Source organism: Osmerus eperlanus, chromosome 15 (assembly GCF_963692335.1).
Source record: "Osmerus eperlanus chromosome 15, fOsmEpe2.1, whole genome shotgun sequence".
In the NCBI taxonomy this organism is placed as follows: domain Eukaryota; kingdom Metazoa; phylum Chordata; class Actinopteri; order Osmeriformes; family Osmeridae; genus Osmerus; species Osmerus eperlanus.
In genome coordinates this window covers 16,083,859-16,099,933 of record NC_085032.1, presented here as the reverse complement: position 1 = coordinate 16,099,933, position 16,075 = coordinate 16,083,859, and the positions used below count along the sequence as shown (strand labels likewise).

The 16,075-nt window shown below is 43.1% G+C and overlaps 1 protein-coding gene across 1 annotated transcript; it reads right to left on the bottom strand.

The window, feature by feature from the left end:
* Positions 1-3,526: 3,526 nt before the first annotated feature.
* On the bottom strand, positions 3,527-9,210 carry skida1 (SKI/DACH domain containing 1). Its single transcript, XM_062479971.1, has one exon. It carries the CDS (start codon positions 8,907-8,909, stop codon positions 6,453-6,455), a length of 2,457 nt encoding a protein of 818 aa, XP_062335955.1. The 5' UTR covers positions 8,910-9,210; the 3' UTR covers positions 3,527-6,452.
* Positions 9,211-16,075: the final 6,865 nt, after the last annotated feature.

The window sequence follows — 16,075 nt, the reverse complement described above, 5'->3', positions numbered from 1 at the left end:
ATGAAAATGCACATTGACCAAAATAAAAAAAATATTCCTCAGCTTCAGTGGTCGACAAAACTTCTTCCACGATGTTGTGTTCAACTCCTATGAGCAAATTACAATTTATGTTCTTCCATACACAAGATTTCTCATTAGTTTGCAACTGCAACTCTCAACAATCTTCCATGCAATAAACCTGCACGTTCTTGATCACTGGCGCACGCTGTTGAGTTTTCTATAAAACCAGATGTTACATCACTCATGTTTTAATGGATATTTAAACGTAAATTTGGAATGATGTTGCTCTATCGAATTAACGATTCATCTGGCTCTTGAGGCATTTGATCTAATCATGGAGCACTTTTACAACTGATGGGAGACTGTTTAGAGCTCGCGCAGTACCTTATTGTTTTTTGGGGTTTCGTGCAGGGCTGTTCCACGGGCACATCCCCCTTCATCTACCCAGCCCAACAACCACCAATCTCGGCAGAATAGTCCCGGGACAAGACGGAGCGACAGGTCTATCCAAGGACTGAAGGACACAGCATGAAGAAACAGCCGGATAGTTATGGGCATATAGGCCTATTGGTTTTGATTAAGATTCAAATCTATAATCTAAATTGCTGTTGCTGTGGTGACACGTTATAGGCTAAAGTAGTATGAAAAGACCTGCATGCCACAGACCTGCATTTTTATAGATAAAATGCCTATTTATGGAATGTACATATATTTTAAAGTTTACAGGTCCAATCTACAAAATATATATCTTCTAACAATATATGGTTTATAACCGGTGATGATGTAATAATTCAGCATAAGTCTCCATTAATCGTGAACTCAAAAACAATATACACACACTGGTTATGCACTTTTAAAAAAAACAACTAGGCCTATCTCATATGGGAATTATATAAACATTTTAATAATTCATGAAATGTAAAATGAGTTGGCCTTCTCTGAGGCCTATGATGGGGTCGCCTTTAACTTCTCCTCCTTCCTCCACACCTAAAAAATCCTTGTTCAGTGATGGTGTTCGCAGCAGACGTTATCGCCATCAGCAGAAGTTCTTTCTGTAAAACACACATCAGTGAACAACGCCACGAGGTACATTAGGCTAAATTGCAAGAATATAGTAACTTTTTTTAACGATATTTACGTTCTCTGTCACAACGCAACGCATGCGGCAAAAGAGAGCTGCTGGACTGCGAGCGCTGGGCCTCCTTGCTTCCGCGTGGGGTAAATATAGGTCACACGCGGCTGCCGGATACCCTCGCGCACACATAATAAAGGCTGTTTCTCTCTTTGTTTCTCTCTCTCTCTGTCTCTCTCTCAAACACACACACTTCCTGACCTAATATCCACACCATCATAAAAGTATAATAAGATTACCCCATTACATTAGTAAAGTTATATTTATCCCAAAAATATTTATTTTATATGTTTTACGTATATTAGGTAATTTATTGTAAATAGACCGATTGTCTGAGTAAGCTACATAAAGTTATAGAATGTAAAGTGTCTGCAGCCTATATCGTTTAATATTGGTCTTTGAACAGTTATATTACTTTAAGCATTTTTTACAATTTAGGGAACACTTGAACAATGGACGAGATATTAAATGCATGATGAATAAATAAGTTACCATAGTCTATAAGCAGAGAGTTAAATATTGAGATAACTGGCAATTGGAATTATCGTGAAACAAAGTAGGCCTGTAGGCTGATAGCCTATCACAAATAAGTTTACGAAAAACGCGTTGTTGGTCAGATTGGTAAAAATCTGCAATGTGGCCATCAATTTAAAGTTTAGTCATTTGTCATATGGACGAAGGTTCAGGGTAACAGGTGGGCTATAGACAATAGATGTATTTATCTTCTCAACGACACATTGACACAATCAGAGATCCAAATCCATTGTGTCTTTATAAATATATGGCCTAAGCTATATTTCTTGGTAAGGCAATGATATAGCATTCAACTTGCACATGACTTAGTCATTGTTATGTGCCACATAAAAGACCAATGGAACTGTAATCACACGAGCGTGCGTGTGTGTAATGCTTGCGCTTCTGTGTGTGGGTTTTGAGGGCGTGCGCGTCCACGTGTATTCGTGTGTTACTGAAACCATAGGCCAAAACTTCGTTTAACGTTCAACAATCAAATATGTTTTGCGGACAAGAATGTTTGAGTAGTCGTTTTCAGCCCAATTCATACGTTTTATACCCATTAGTAACATGAAAATATTCAGGGCTTTTTTATAGACTGTATAAAGACCTTTTAAATAGGTTAACGGAGGCGAACAGGCCAGGCCTACTGTCCTCTTTACTGTTGAGAGATTGGAAATAAAAATGTCCTGACAGCTTTTTACGGCCACCGTATTTGATTGTCTCAAAGATCAATGCAATGTGCTGACCTATGCAGACAGTGTCCGTCAGCATGAATCCTAACTAAGTTTACCAAACAAGGACGTGGTGGAAAAACTGTATAAAGTGCCTTGTTTGTGATGTCAGCCCACGGGGCTATTGTGACTGATTGAAGAGCCAAACTCTTTAGGAAATTGCCGAAGTATTTTCTTTAATCCAACTTGTGATTAAACTGGTTCTGGCCCTCGCTGTGTAGCCTGTCTATTGGTATTCTATAGAAGTTACACTCTGTTGGTTCGCAATCCGCACTGGAATTTAACCCCGCATCGGCCTTCTCTGGAACATCTCATTAGCATGTGGCCACGGCACTATCGCCTAGCCTGCTCCTGACCGCGGGGAGGCGAGGAGCTGGTTGACACTACCTCAGCCCTGGGCCCTACACCCACCTCTGGTTTATAGCCTACCAGAAAGCCTCATTAATCAATAACGGGAACAGTCAGAGGTCACACAGGCTTATATGGTGATGTCTACTAATATTAGGATATAGCCTACCTGAACTGCCCTGATCGTAGGTGCAATGTTTTCCATTACGCAGATGATGTGGTTAGCATATTTTCACAATGTGCCGGGTCTAACATTGTCTAGAGTGTGAAGCCCCACAAAGTCTACCATTATTGATAATGTACTATGTCATCAGTTGTTGGAAATGACGTGTGCACAATGCGTGTTTTTGTGGCTAAATAAATAGGGTTCACTATAAATGTTTAGGACGATCTAGTTGGGTCCATGCATTTACCAAATTGAACTATTTTCTCCAGAGTTACTCATACGTAATCTCTTCTTGAGTTAAAGAGATACAATTTCTCCTTTAAATCACAAACAGGGTAGCCTTACATAATCCCATCCGAAAATATCGCTTTCAGTTGTCCCCCAGTTAAAAAACAGAATTTAACCTCAGATTATGTCAGTCCTAATGTGAATGCTATGATAATACTGTATTTTTACGCAGTGTGTAGAGGCAACGTGTGACTGAATTAGCGCTTGTATAGATCATTAGGCCATATGAATGCTCTGTCAACAGGTCTAGTGTTTGGGCAACTACATCGCAGTCACAGCCATGTAGTGCACCATCAAAATGAATGATGTGTGATGGTCCCTACAACAATGAATACGCAGCGTATGTCACACTCAACCGCCTTTAATGAATACTTCATAACTCAAAACAAAGGGAAAGTGCTTAAGAAATCCGTCATTCAAGTTCTCATTTCGAGTGCATTTGTCCTATATACAACAATGACAATACGAAAAAGAAAAAAAATCACAAAAATAAATATTCAGTTTTTATATAAACAACCAGTGACTTCAAATGTTCATGTCAAAACCCTGACCTCAAGTATAGTATAAAAAAGAAGCTATAGCTTACTTATGAGTGAAGGAGGTAAATAGCAGGAGATGGAGGGGAGGAGGAGGGGCCTGGAGCCGCGACAAGATGCAATTGTTTACATTGATAGAGTCACTGTCAGAGAGCTATTTGTCTTTATGGTGGAAGGTCCCTCCCTCCTAACCTTCCATTTCCAACATCCCCTTCCCTTCGTGAGGCATTTTGAATTCGGCGTGAGAACTGCCGAGTCCAGCCGGGTGGTACACATGAGGAACGTGGATCTGTGTATCCCTCTTCGTCGAATGCGCTACACTTTTGACACGCGGATTAGGAGGTGAAAGCTTCTCTCGTGCAAAGCATGAAATCCCCCAAACCCCCATTTCCACCCTACCACCATTAAGGATGCAAGCATCAACTCGTATTGTAATGTAGGACTAGTTTAAAAGTCTTATATTTTGCAGCCAGAACTGTAGGCTATAAGACCAGTTTTACCTCTCAAAAGGAGAATGTAGGCCACATATAGACTTAAGGCCGCAGAAAAGAAAAGAGAGAGAGAGAGGAGAGGTGCAATTTATACAGACAATCACAGACACACTCTAAGCAGAGAGTAAAACAGAGTTTGCGAACAATTTTCTACAATAACCAATTCTATGGTTTCTTTGTTTATGGATGCTGTCTTTGCTGTTACATAGCCTACTTCTGGCGATCCGTGACATCATCACCGGCTTTGCGTTTGTTTTGATCTGACAGGCTTAAAGCTGGGCCTCTCTTTGTGACTGACAGAAAAGGCTTTCAGCGCGCTGTGCATGAGAGAAACCTACACGTCCACGCTAACCTACTGCAGTTTAGGTAGCCTACAACTTAGTTTTTTCCCCCTTTTCTATTTATTTTTTATTTTAATATTTGTTTTGGTTGACTGCGTTTTCATATTGAATATTAGGGTAGAAACGAAACTATAGGTTGGCCTACATTCATTTAACAACCACGATTCAAAGGATATATTTACAAAGTTCACGTGGCTCGACAAAAGTGTGTTGTGTATTTCCAAAACACGTAGGCCTATTTGTTATATTGTGGTGGTTTACAGCCTACTTGGAAAAGGGCTGACACGCAGTCCAGCTATATAGGTCTAATCATGACTAAGGGGAATACCATATCTGGCATGCCTATTAGGCTAGCCTATTTCATATAAACATGACTTTGTTATTTCAAATGATGAAGATTTATTTGAGTCTATTACGTTTTGCCAGACTACCGGTTGTAAACAATTACACGGTAATCTAATTGGTTATCCCTGCTTTAATATTCGTCAGTTCAGTATGTATGCAGGTGTGCTGGTCCATTTTGTATTCTTACAGATAGGCTACATGGAGTATAGGAATAACTAAACGTAAGCTAAATAGCAATCGTAGCCGTATCGGCGGAGTATTTTAAGTGAAATATTTCAGTGGACATTAGCACACATTTCCTCTCCAGACATCCATTTTAAACCACCCTATGCTGACTAGATTTTGGACTGTATCAAAGTGCAAGGCACGTGAGCCTCTACCACTTGTGCTTTCTTCTATTTCTAAATAACATTAGGCTTTAAGGTTTGAATTAAGACATAGTTTTGGTGTTTGTATTCTGAGTAGCGTGACCTCTTGCCAATCCCAATCATATTCCAACACATTGGACAGATTCTTCTTTTTTTCAGATACATTTTTAAAAAGTCAGTTGTTTCAAGAACGTTTTCACTATTTAGGCGTTCGAGGCTTATCCCTGTCCCTCTGATTGTCGGTACACATGAAGGCATTGTGTTCTGGCCTGTTCTAAACTCTTGGCTGCGTGTTCTGCCTGTGCACAATCCAACAGAAGCACCCCAGGAAATACTTTTAATAGCCTAAATAAAAACAGGGGAAAGCTGACCACAGCCACTCAGAAGCATCTGCAGGTCCTCCATCCCAATCCCCAATCCCAGTCAACAGACCCCCTCAACATGCATAGGCTGATTTGATTAAGTTCTTCAAAATAATTCCCATAAAAAAAAGGATTTAACGTATGTTAGAGAAGTAGCCTAACTAAGCGAGGAGGTATTCCCAAGAAAAAAATAGAATCATTGCAAATCATTAAAACAACCACACGTTTTGGAAAATTACCTATGAAATGTAAAGAAGTGGGTGGCACTGAGTAGCGAAGCCTGCTTGTGTTTGATTGTGGAGACCAACCGTTTCCGCTAGTGTTTGAACAAGAGCAGGCCTAAATACCAACATGGGGTGTTATTTTTACGACAGAGGTTACCCTTTCCCTCTCACAGACAAAGCACAAATGAATGTTTACTTCACTGAAACCAAGGTAGGCCTGTCATGGTATAATTCATCGTTTCGAGCTAGACAAGTGAGAAACAATAGTTTTTGTGAATTAGGTAAAACACCCTTTGAAAGGCTAAATGTGTGTAGGACTAGCCTATTTTTACATCTTATTTTGAGTTTCCCAGCATAAACCCAAGAGGTTGTGACACAGATGCTTGGGGTTTACACGCTTGCAGAGTGCATCAAGAGTAACCAAACTTCATAAAAACGTGGAAAGTTTAAAATCCATCCAATGAAGAACATAATCCCAAAATGCTACACGTTGCTAAGCACCCCGGGCTTGTTTTGGACTCTTGAAACACTTTTGCAGACCGTTTAAACAGGCTCCCCTGCACGCAGTGTTTTACTCTGTATTTGTAAGAAGAAAACAAACACCTTAACATTTCCTGAATTTTGGTGCTGGTGGGGGAGACACGGGCCGGCCACCGGGCTGCCAGTGCCACACCGGGTGGGAGCGCGGGGGCGGCCGGTTGTCCCTCAGAGAGTTCAAAGAAAAAGCGGGGCTCAAATCCCCGTCGCTGCCAACGACCAAAGACGGCGGAGAAGGGAAATTCGCCATGAAACTAAAAGACCTCTTTAGAGATGACGCTACATTGTTGAACGTACGTTTTCGTTTACTCGCTCCTGTTAATTCCTCTGCATATCCCTCGGAACTCTCCGCTTTACCTGCGGGACGAGAACACGGAGTCTTGTCAACTTTAGACGTGTTCGGTTTAGTTTGCGTCCTAGAAATCCCTGTTTTCTCACCCAGCACCAACGTCCTGTAGTTTTTCCTGACCCTTGCGCCATTCTTGTACTCCCCCTCCTCGGGACAAGGAGCGTCTTGAGTGCTCCTACATTCCTGAAGGGAGGGAGACTTTGGAGCCCCGGCGGAGCTCTCAATAGCTTTAGTCTTATAGTTGAAATAGTCCGCGTGTTTGATGTCACCGCCGGGGTACCGAGCATTGTTGACATCCGCCTCGTCTCCTTTGCATTGGAATCTAGATGCCTGGCTCGAGTATTCATATTCCTTACTGCTCTCCTCCACCTTAATTTTCACATTCTGCAGGACTGATGGGAGTGTCTTAGCCGCCTTGCTGCTCTCAGAGTGGGGCCCCATAGACACCAGGGATTCCTCTGGCTCGGTTTTGATGGTTTTCAGTGGAGATGGTAATTTCAAGAAAGGCCCTGTTTTTGTCTCTGTTTTTATATTCATGGCTAATGAAAGGTGGCTGTCTGTCGATTTGAGGAACTTCGTTTCTTTGAGATGAGTGCAGTGTGACCCTGGTCCAGGTGGGCACCCGCCCGCCGCACCCGGAGTCCTGCATGGGGGAAATATCTTACTTCTGCTCACGCTGGATGAGAGGCCTTGTGCGTAAAAGCCTGTTTTCACTGGAACAGCACTCTTTGGGTCACAGTGCACGTCTGCAACGTCCCCCACTACGGTCTCTGTAAAAAGGCTCCCTCGTCCAGGAGACACAAATTTGGGGGTTTGCTGTACTTCCGTGTCTTGCTTAGCTTCCCTGTTGACTGAGTCGTGTCTCTGGTGTTTCCTCAGCCTGTCCGCGTCCGCTTTCCCTACCTGGTCGGCGGTCCTGGGTGGCGGCAGCTGCTGGTTGTAGTGGAAGGTCGGCTGCAGAACCAAAGTTTTAGAGTTGAGGGTTTTTGTTTTGGGGAGAGAAGCGAACCTGGCCCGCCTGAAGCGGATACTCTGGACAGAGACCAGGCTGGACACGGAGCTAGAGTCGGACTGAGACGAGCTCTCCTCGTCCGTGCTGATGTCCGAACTCTCAGACGGACTGTCCTCCAGCTCTTCATCGGAAGTCCCGGAGTTGCTACTACTGGACAAACTGGACCCGAAATCCGAGTCGTTGTTGACCCTCTCCGAGTAGGAACTTGATTCCGTGTCGCTGCTGCAGCTCTCCTGGAAACCATGATGTTGGTGGTGAGACCCGTGGTTCAGGTAAAATTCATGGCCGATGTGAAATGCCCCCAAACTTTCGTTATTGTGTCTTTTTGGCTTGCTGCAGCACTTTGGCTGCACAAGGACGACCGGGGGTTGATGTGTGTGTCTGCTCCTACTCCACGACCGCCTCGCGCTGTCCCTGCAGCCGCCCTCCTCGCGTCTCCTCTTCCTTTTGTGAAGTGGGTCGGTAGCTGCGCCCGAGAGCTTAGACTGAGAAATGGCGGACTGAAAGAACACCGGCTGCCGATTCACTACCGTCCTGAAAAACGAATGTCTCTGGTTATATGAAACACAATTCCCGGTGATTTGAGCTGTTTCATAGTTTTTAAAGGGTTTGTAATCGGACTGCGAGACCGAAGTGTATTCCTGATTGTGTTTTTTATTGTAAATTTGAGGTAGATTGGAGTCGGGAAGCTGAGGGATCTCTCGGCTGCCGGCTTTGTTGTTAAGGGGCAGCGTCTGAGGAACGCTGTGCAAACTGAACCAAACTTTCTCCTTCCATGACCTGGCGCGTGTGTCCTTGTGGAGCAATTCCTCTCGCGCATCCCCCGGGGAACTCCCTTTTACCTTCCTTTTGTTGGATTTTAACACGCGCTCTGTTTTACATGAAAAGTAGAGAGCCTCCACATCCTCCCGCGATATCAGAGTGCATTTAGCCGCATGGAAGGCAATAGAATTTATTGCTTTGAGCTTTCGCAGTTCCTCCAGATCACAGTGATGCTTTTTCACGTTTAAATGGTCCATCCGCTTGTGAACAGTGGTCCGAGGAATATTCTTGAGAAGGTCAGTGAAGACCTGAGAAAGAGCAAACATTTGTTTGCCTTTGATAAGCAGGTATCCCAGTTTGACTCCCTGCATTTCCTCAAAACCACACTTCAAGTCTCCCATGTTTCTCTCTCTCTATTGTATCAATCCCTGCATTTCACTCGGTGGGCTGTCTCCTAGTAGAAAATGAATAAACTTCATGTGTAGTTGTCAAGTCATGATGAGTCGGTAGTACAGTATCCTATATCTCCACGCCGCTGCGTTATGAAGAACCAAACTTTGACATTAGTAGAGTTAAATGGAGTTGGTGTTGAATGGCTTGCATAAGCCTTTCCGTGCCTTGAGTGTGGTCCGGACCCAGCATGGTAGAGACAAGCGCCTGATGTGTCCACCAGGCCGGCTGCTGTCTGTTTGCTCTCCCCTACCTGCCTCTGCCGGCTCCACTCCCCTCTGGCCGAGAGCAGGGCGAGGGGAAGGTGTACGCCACTTCCACAGCGAGAGGGATAAAAAAAAGAGAAGAGAGAGGGGTAGAGAGAGCAGGAGCGAGCAAGAGAGAGAGAGAGAGAGAGAGGGAGGGAGAGAGAGAGAATAAGAGACTAAATGCAGCTGCTATTCTGGCTGCTGGGTTAACCACAAATAAAATGACAGAGGGGTGGTACACGAACCCGGGGACACCTTCATCAATTAATGCCCTCGCGGTGGAAGCCGATTGGACGACGCTGACAGGTGATGCAATAAAAATGGATATTCCACCCACTGACCACCCCCATCCCCCTTATTACCATCGCTTACTATTGTACCCTCCACCTCCGTTGTTTAAGTAAATAATACCGAATTGACATGTTCATATTTCAGTATTGGTATGGGATTTAAGAAAAAATAGTTCCATGACTTGGGGTGTGGGATAGGCTTAGACGTTTTAATCTATAGCCTATAAGCTTTGTTAACCGGACCAAGAGTGAATATTGGAAAAAGCACGTATTATTTTGGAGTTGTTTTTATTTTTTGCTTCTCCCGAAATTTTTCGGTGTTCATGTAGCCTCGGCTAGCCCAAATAAATTATTTGCATAAACACAGCTATTTTTTTATTTATTAATTCGTGTAATAAGCCTGTCCATTGATTTAGTCTACATTGTTATAATTTCTGGAGCGATGAAAGCATAGGCAAAACATTGTGTGTTTGGTTGTGTGAGTGTGTATCTATGTGTGTGTGTTTGTGTGTATGTGGTGGGCTATACTAAGTGGACGACCGAAGGGAAAAGGAATTTTTGCTAATGCGTTTGTGGGAGCTTCTTATAGGAGTCAATATGCCGAGTGTATAGCTATCCATGAACGTTAATAAGCATGTAACATTAGCGTTAGATAAGTCCTATAGATTATATCACCATGGCCCAATCGTTGTCAACAGAATATGGAAGCTTTAGTCTACGGGTCCCGGTGTCCGTGTATTTTACGATGTCAAAACATACACAACGTGACGGGTGAATAGACAGGGAAAAGCTCGTGCTTTCACGTGCTGTGAAAGTGAGCAGGCCTTCTGCCGTAAACTTCATAAGAATTATTAGCTTACAGCGTCATAACACTTAAAGCAGTGTATAGCCTGCTTACGTAACCAGGCTTGGAGCTTGTGTTTGTATGTGTGCGCACTTGTTTGTGCTTTGTTGGATAGAATTGGAGTTGGATGTAGTTGCGGTTTTTTGTGAGGGACCATTGGCCTAAATTACTGTAGGCCTAGACTGCATACCCTAGTCAATACAGAAAAGAAGTCTGTATGAACGCGCTCGCGCACATACACACACACACATTCAGTCGCGCGCGCGCACACACACACACACAATCCTCCATGGACTGTAGCTTATATGCATAAGAGGATCTAAAGGAGGAAGGGAGACAGGGACTGACAGGAGAAATGTCACGCTGCCTAATATTATCACTCAACACCCTCTCTTAAAATATAAAATAGCCAGTAGGCCTAATGCATTTTTAATTGTTGGTTGTGTCTTGAATGTTAAGATATCGGATGGTTGTAGTGGGTTATTTAGCCAGTAGCATGTTCGATGTCACCCATGATTTTCGCCTTTTGCTTGTGCTCGTGTGTATTTAAGAAGAGTCTAGCCTGCGACACCAGAACTAAGAACTAAGATGACGAGGAAGAGAAAGCATCGTGGTCGTGTGGTTAAATATGAAATATTGCGAATCACCGCCAGGTTACGATGAATGCTTTACTATTTTCCAACACGTTATTGTGCGTCTCTCTCTCTCTGTGTGTGTGTGTGTGTGTATGTGTGTGTCTGTGAGTAGGGGCCCGGTGGGAGTGAGGCATTGTCGATAGACGAGCGGTCCAAATGGCGGCCATATAGGTGCCCTCTCCATACCCAGTAGACATTAAGCTCATACAATACTTTGTTTATAAATTGCCTTCCCTATAGGCTTGTCTGGCCAAGCCTCAAATGGGATTGGCGGGGAGAGGGAGAAGGATTTTAAAATAGGCATCCTGGATGGACTCTTAAGTCTTCCATAATGACATTAAAGCACGTGCTCTTAGCACACACTTGTTGGAGTACACTCGTGCATCTTTCAGTGCATTCATGGGTTCAGATACTGCAACGTCATAGGTTTTGTTAAAACTACAAGTAATAAAACATACAGATCTCACTCCATATATATAAATATAATTAGTAGGCTATACGATATATATATACGCCTATTGTATATACATCTCTATAGAATAGCCTTTATTAAAATCTAAACCAGCGGTAATAATAATACAAGTCGTTACTAATTGTAACAATTACGTTGGTAATTTAATATAATACAAATAAACGATAATTGTATAACCGTTTATACAAATACGTAAATTATAATTTAGCCTAATAGTACATAGCCTAGGTTATCTAATTTACATTATCAACCATATATATTATGATCTTGGTAATGATTTATGAGTAATGTTATTGTTGTAAATGATTACATTGTCTGTATTGTTACACACTGTATGAATATTTCTCTCATGAACGTTGAACGTGGAAGAACAAAAGACCACTATGCTTTATGCATTTTTATTTAAACAATTCTTAGGCAAACTCACAAGACACTGCAAACGACCCTCCTGTCTTTCCTCCAGCCCCCTGCTCACCAGCCTCCCTGTGTGTCTGGCCCTCTCCTCCAGCCCCCTGCTCACCAGCCTCCCTGTGTGTCTGGCCCTCTCCTCCAGCCCCCTGCTCACCAGCCTCCCTGTGTGTCTGGCCCTCTCCTCCAGCCCCCTGCTCACCAGCCTCCCTGTGTGTCTGGCCCTCTCCTGCAGGGAGGGACACCAGCCTGGGCCCCATCCTCACCAGTGTCTGCTGGCTGTTCACCAGGCAGGCAGCAGACCTGCACCTCACTGACCCAGGGCTCACTAACTTTTGCATGTTCGCAAGTCCAGTAAAAGCAAGCAACTTAAGGCATTTGCCCACACTGGAAATCCTATTCCTAAGCCTATTTATCAATATATACAGGAGACAACAATCCCTCTAACACACTTCATGTGTAAGGAATGAACGGCATCCCTGTGGAGGACAGCAACTTTGACCTGTTCAGTCCTGAGCTAATATGCCGTCCGGTCTGAGTGAGTCGACTACAGGGACCATGAGAAGCAACCAACATGAATATCTTCTCCTGGTAGGACAGAGAACGGGAGGGGAGAGGAGAGAGGAGGAGAGGGCAGCCCCCCTCCAGCCTGGGGCATGCTAGGGGATCAGCCTGGGTCTCTCCCTGCCCGGCTGCAGCATCCTGGCCTGGGCAGAGGGGGTCTGGGGGAGCCCCTTCAGGTCTGGAGCCTGTGGTCTGACCCGTTACGCCGCCTGTCGTTCCAGTAACCAAGGCAGGCGGGTTGTAGCTTCGACCATCAGTCTACTCACGCTCACCAGTATAATGGGTTTGGAAGTGTGCTCTGCATGTTTCCTGTGTGTGTGCCCAGTCTAGAAATAAATAAAGAGGAATGGGCCCAAAGCACACGCTCACTGTACAACAATAGCTATATACCACAATCCCCTTGCCCAATAGTTGAATCTATAATCAACCCTGCAATGAGATGATTTTCAGGCAATGCCATTATGCCAATATATGACCACACAAGATGATTTATATGTTTGTTTGATCAAGTTTTGTAGTCAACCCTGAAATTGAAGATGATTTAAAGATGTATTTGGGAAACTTTGTTTTGTTTTTTTACACGCACGCATGCAATACACACACACACACACACACACACACAGTATCATAGCCTTAACTCATGAAATGTATATTTTTACCAACTAATACAGGCCTAAAGTTGAACACAAAATTAATACAAAAGGCCTAGCTTAGCTAACTACCAAAGTTGGGAATTGTTCAATTCGCTTTTATTACTTTAACATAATGGAATAGAACTATATCCAATATTTCTGTCTAATAAAAAAGTTTATGTTGAGGCAAAGTTGAAGCCACGCGGGTTTGTTGATCCACCTAAAGTCTACTGTCAAAACCTTGTCTCTTCTCTCGCTTTCTACACAGGGAATTCTGCATGAGACTAAGGGTGTCCCGCAGGGTCCCCATAGCGGGGACTAGCGCGTGCTTAGAGTATGTTAGTCGTAGGCAATGGGAAACACCGTAACCTGAAAATCGTTTTATTTCCCAAAGCGCACGTTAACTTTCGCGGCCAGATTGTTGGATTTATGGCGAAGATAGCTGTGCGAAAAGTGATGGACAGAAAAAACGCGAGGTTGAGGTAAGAGACACACACACACACACCCACACACTCTTTCTCTCCCCTCCCTCAGTCTCACACACACACTCTTTCTCGCCTCCCTCTCTCTAACTCTCTCACACACACACACACACTCGCAAACACACACGCACATTCTTAAACACATCAGTGTTCTCCCGCAAAACAATAGCAGAACAATTGGACAAGTGTTACTCTTTCTTCCAGTGTGCTTGAAGGCTACTTTTGTTGTTGGAAGGTTTTTCCTGTTGTAAGCCATTTAGGAGAAAATATTTTCTCGGTGTAAATAGTAGCTACAGCCCATTTCATGTTAATGGCCGCTGATCATAATCAATTTCTCCAAATCCTATTCTTATGGGTCAAATAACCCGATAGCATGCTTTAACGGACTGTAAACAAACCTAATCTTCAATTTAAAAGTCAAAACATTCTTGTTTTTCCCACGTGTGGAAACCGAACCGCAAAACGGATATCCGTCAACAATGGATTAATAATTTAATACTACTTATGTTTTGGAGGATTTCTCAATTACTTAGGGAGGTGCTGCGCTTGCCAGAGCCTAAACTTTATTCAAATAGTACTTTAACCCTCACAACAGCCGTCTATTGTCGACTTACATTTGTCTTTTAACCAAAACATCTCTTTTTTCAAACCGATCATTTCTATGGCATTGAGTTTTATTGGGACATGCTTGTTCTCTTGTAGAAGAGACTTTTAATGACACAACCTCACTGCCATACCTTAACAGAACTAGCCCACCACCGGTCTTTTAGGTAAGAATGTGATTTTACCAGCAATCCGACCCTGAGGAGAGTGAGATTTGTGTGTGCGTGCGCGCGTGTATGTGGGAGTTGGGGGGGGGGGGGGGGTATGGGGTTTCTGGTCACCTTTCACCCCGTGGTGATGAGTCTGTGCCCCCATAGCTTACCCGCGTGGAGCAGAGAAAGGCGTTTCACCAAGTGAGAACAGCAGACCAACAGGTAGAGAACAGCTCTCTCGTTTATTGTTTTCACGCGCATATTATGTTCTACATCCACAAGCCAAATATTACGTAAATTACACGAAAATGGCGTGAGCGATAGACGACAGCATCCAATTACATTTTGTTGTTACATTGTTAATTAGTAATTCACTTTTATGTAGTGGCCTCCCCACAACCTTGTATCAATGAAACATATGTTGATCAAAACACGTCTGATGTGTAACGGAATAATCATATATATAGGCTATTACATTCATTATAATAGCCTAGTAGTTATTTACAGTCAGCTGCATGGATAACGAGATAATATAGTAGGGCTATAAAATATTATTTGAATCCCATCCACAAAATTATAGTAAATTTGTCGTGTGGTTTTTACATATTTCTTGTATTTTCTATAGCTTAGGCTAATTAAATACATTTTTATGAAGCTCAGCGTTCGACCTCAAACAGGCCACGTGCACGCACGTGCACTCCCAAACACACACCACACACACATGAAGTTAATGGTATGGCACGGTCCACTATGTTTATGTTTAGTGTGGTCGTGTCACCATGATTTAGGAAATGTGGGTTTGGTGAAGCACAGCTAATCTTCTAATGATAACCCAGACAGTAGATGAATTGGTCTGTAAAACGTACATTACTTCCTCGCACATGACGAGCAAAAAAAACTCTAAAACATCAGAAATTAAACTAAGAAACGGTCATTATGAATCGGAGAGAACATTTTTAATTACGACCCCTCACCCCCACCCTTGTTGGTAAATGACAAGCTGATTCTGATTGAAACGACTGGCATCTGTTAAACACGGCATGTACCCATAAAGTTCCTTATATTAACATGCTATAGGTAGGCTATATTTTTCTCTTTCTTTCTTTCTATCTCACTCTCTTTCCCACACCGCGCTAATCAGTAATTACACACTGTGTAATTATACGTTTCTTGTATTGTTAGAACCAACAGCAGTTGATAGAATGAAGTACAGGCTATGGATGCCGCCAGGCTGTGACAGATATGTGACAGACAAGAACATATTGATGTCAATGTTGGCTTGGAGGAGAAGTGTTAAGCTGGAGTTAGCGGGAAAAGCCATTTATTAGCTAGGCCCTATATATTGTTGACACTGTGTTTACACAAATAACAAGTCAATGTGCAGCCAAATTGGGTTGTAACTGTATGATCAGACAGTGTGAAGGTCCGCACCGTCCACACTTTTAGAAAACCCCATCTACAGGCCTGTTTTTCATGCTTTTTCGAACTGCTCCGCCATTTGTCATAGGCTACACAAGTTTTTGTTGTTTTTGTGTAAGAATGGCACTGTGACAGACCGGAGATGACGTAACATGAAGAATAGCCTCCAAAAAGACGTTGTTCGTATTTCTTATGTTAGATAAAGGCTGAACAATACGCTATCACGAATAGGCTGATAGCCTATCCTTTACACAGTTGAGATGTTGAATTATACATCAACCTAAATCCTTAGATACTTTACTGCGGTTCTTCAGCTTAGACTTTAACCTAGCCTACTCTGGAATTGTGTTTTTGAAAGTGCAGCCTCT

Excerpts from the sequence above, each read along its gene's own strand:
- skida1 (XM_062479971.1), bottom strand. The coding sequence starts at position 8,909 with ATGGGAGACTTGAAGTGTGGTTTTGAGGAAATGCAGGGAGTCAAACTG.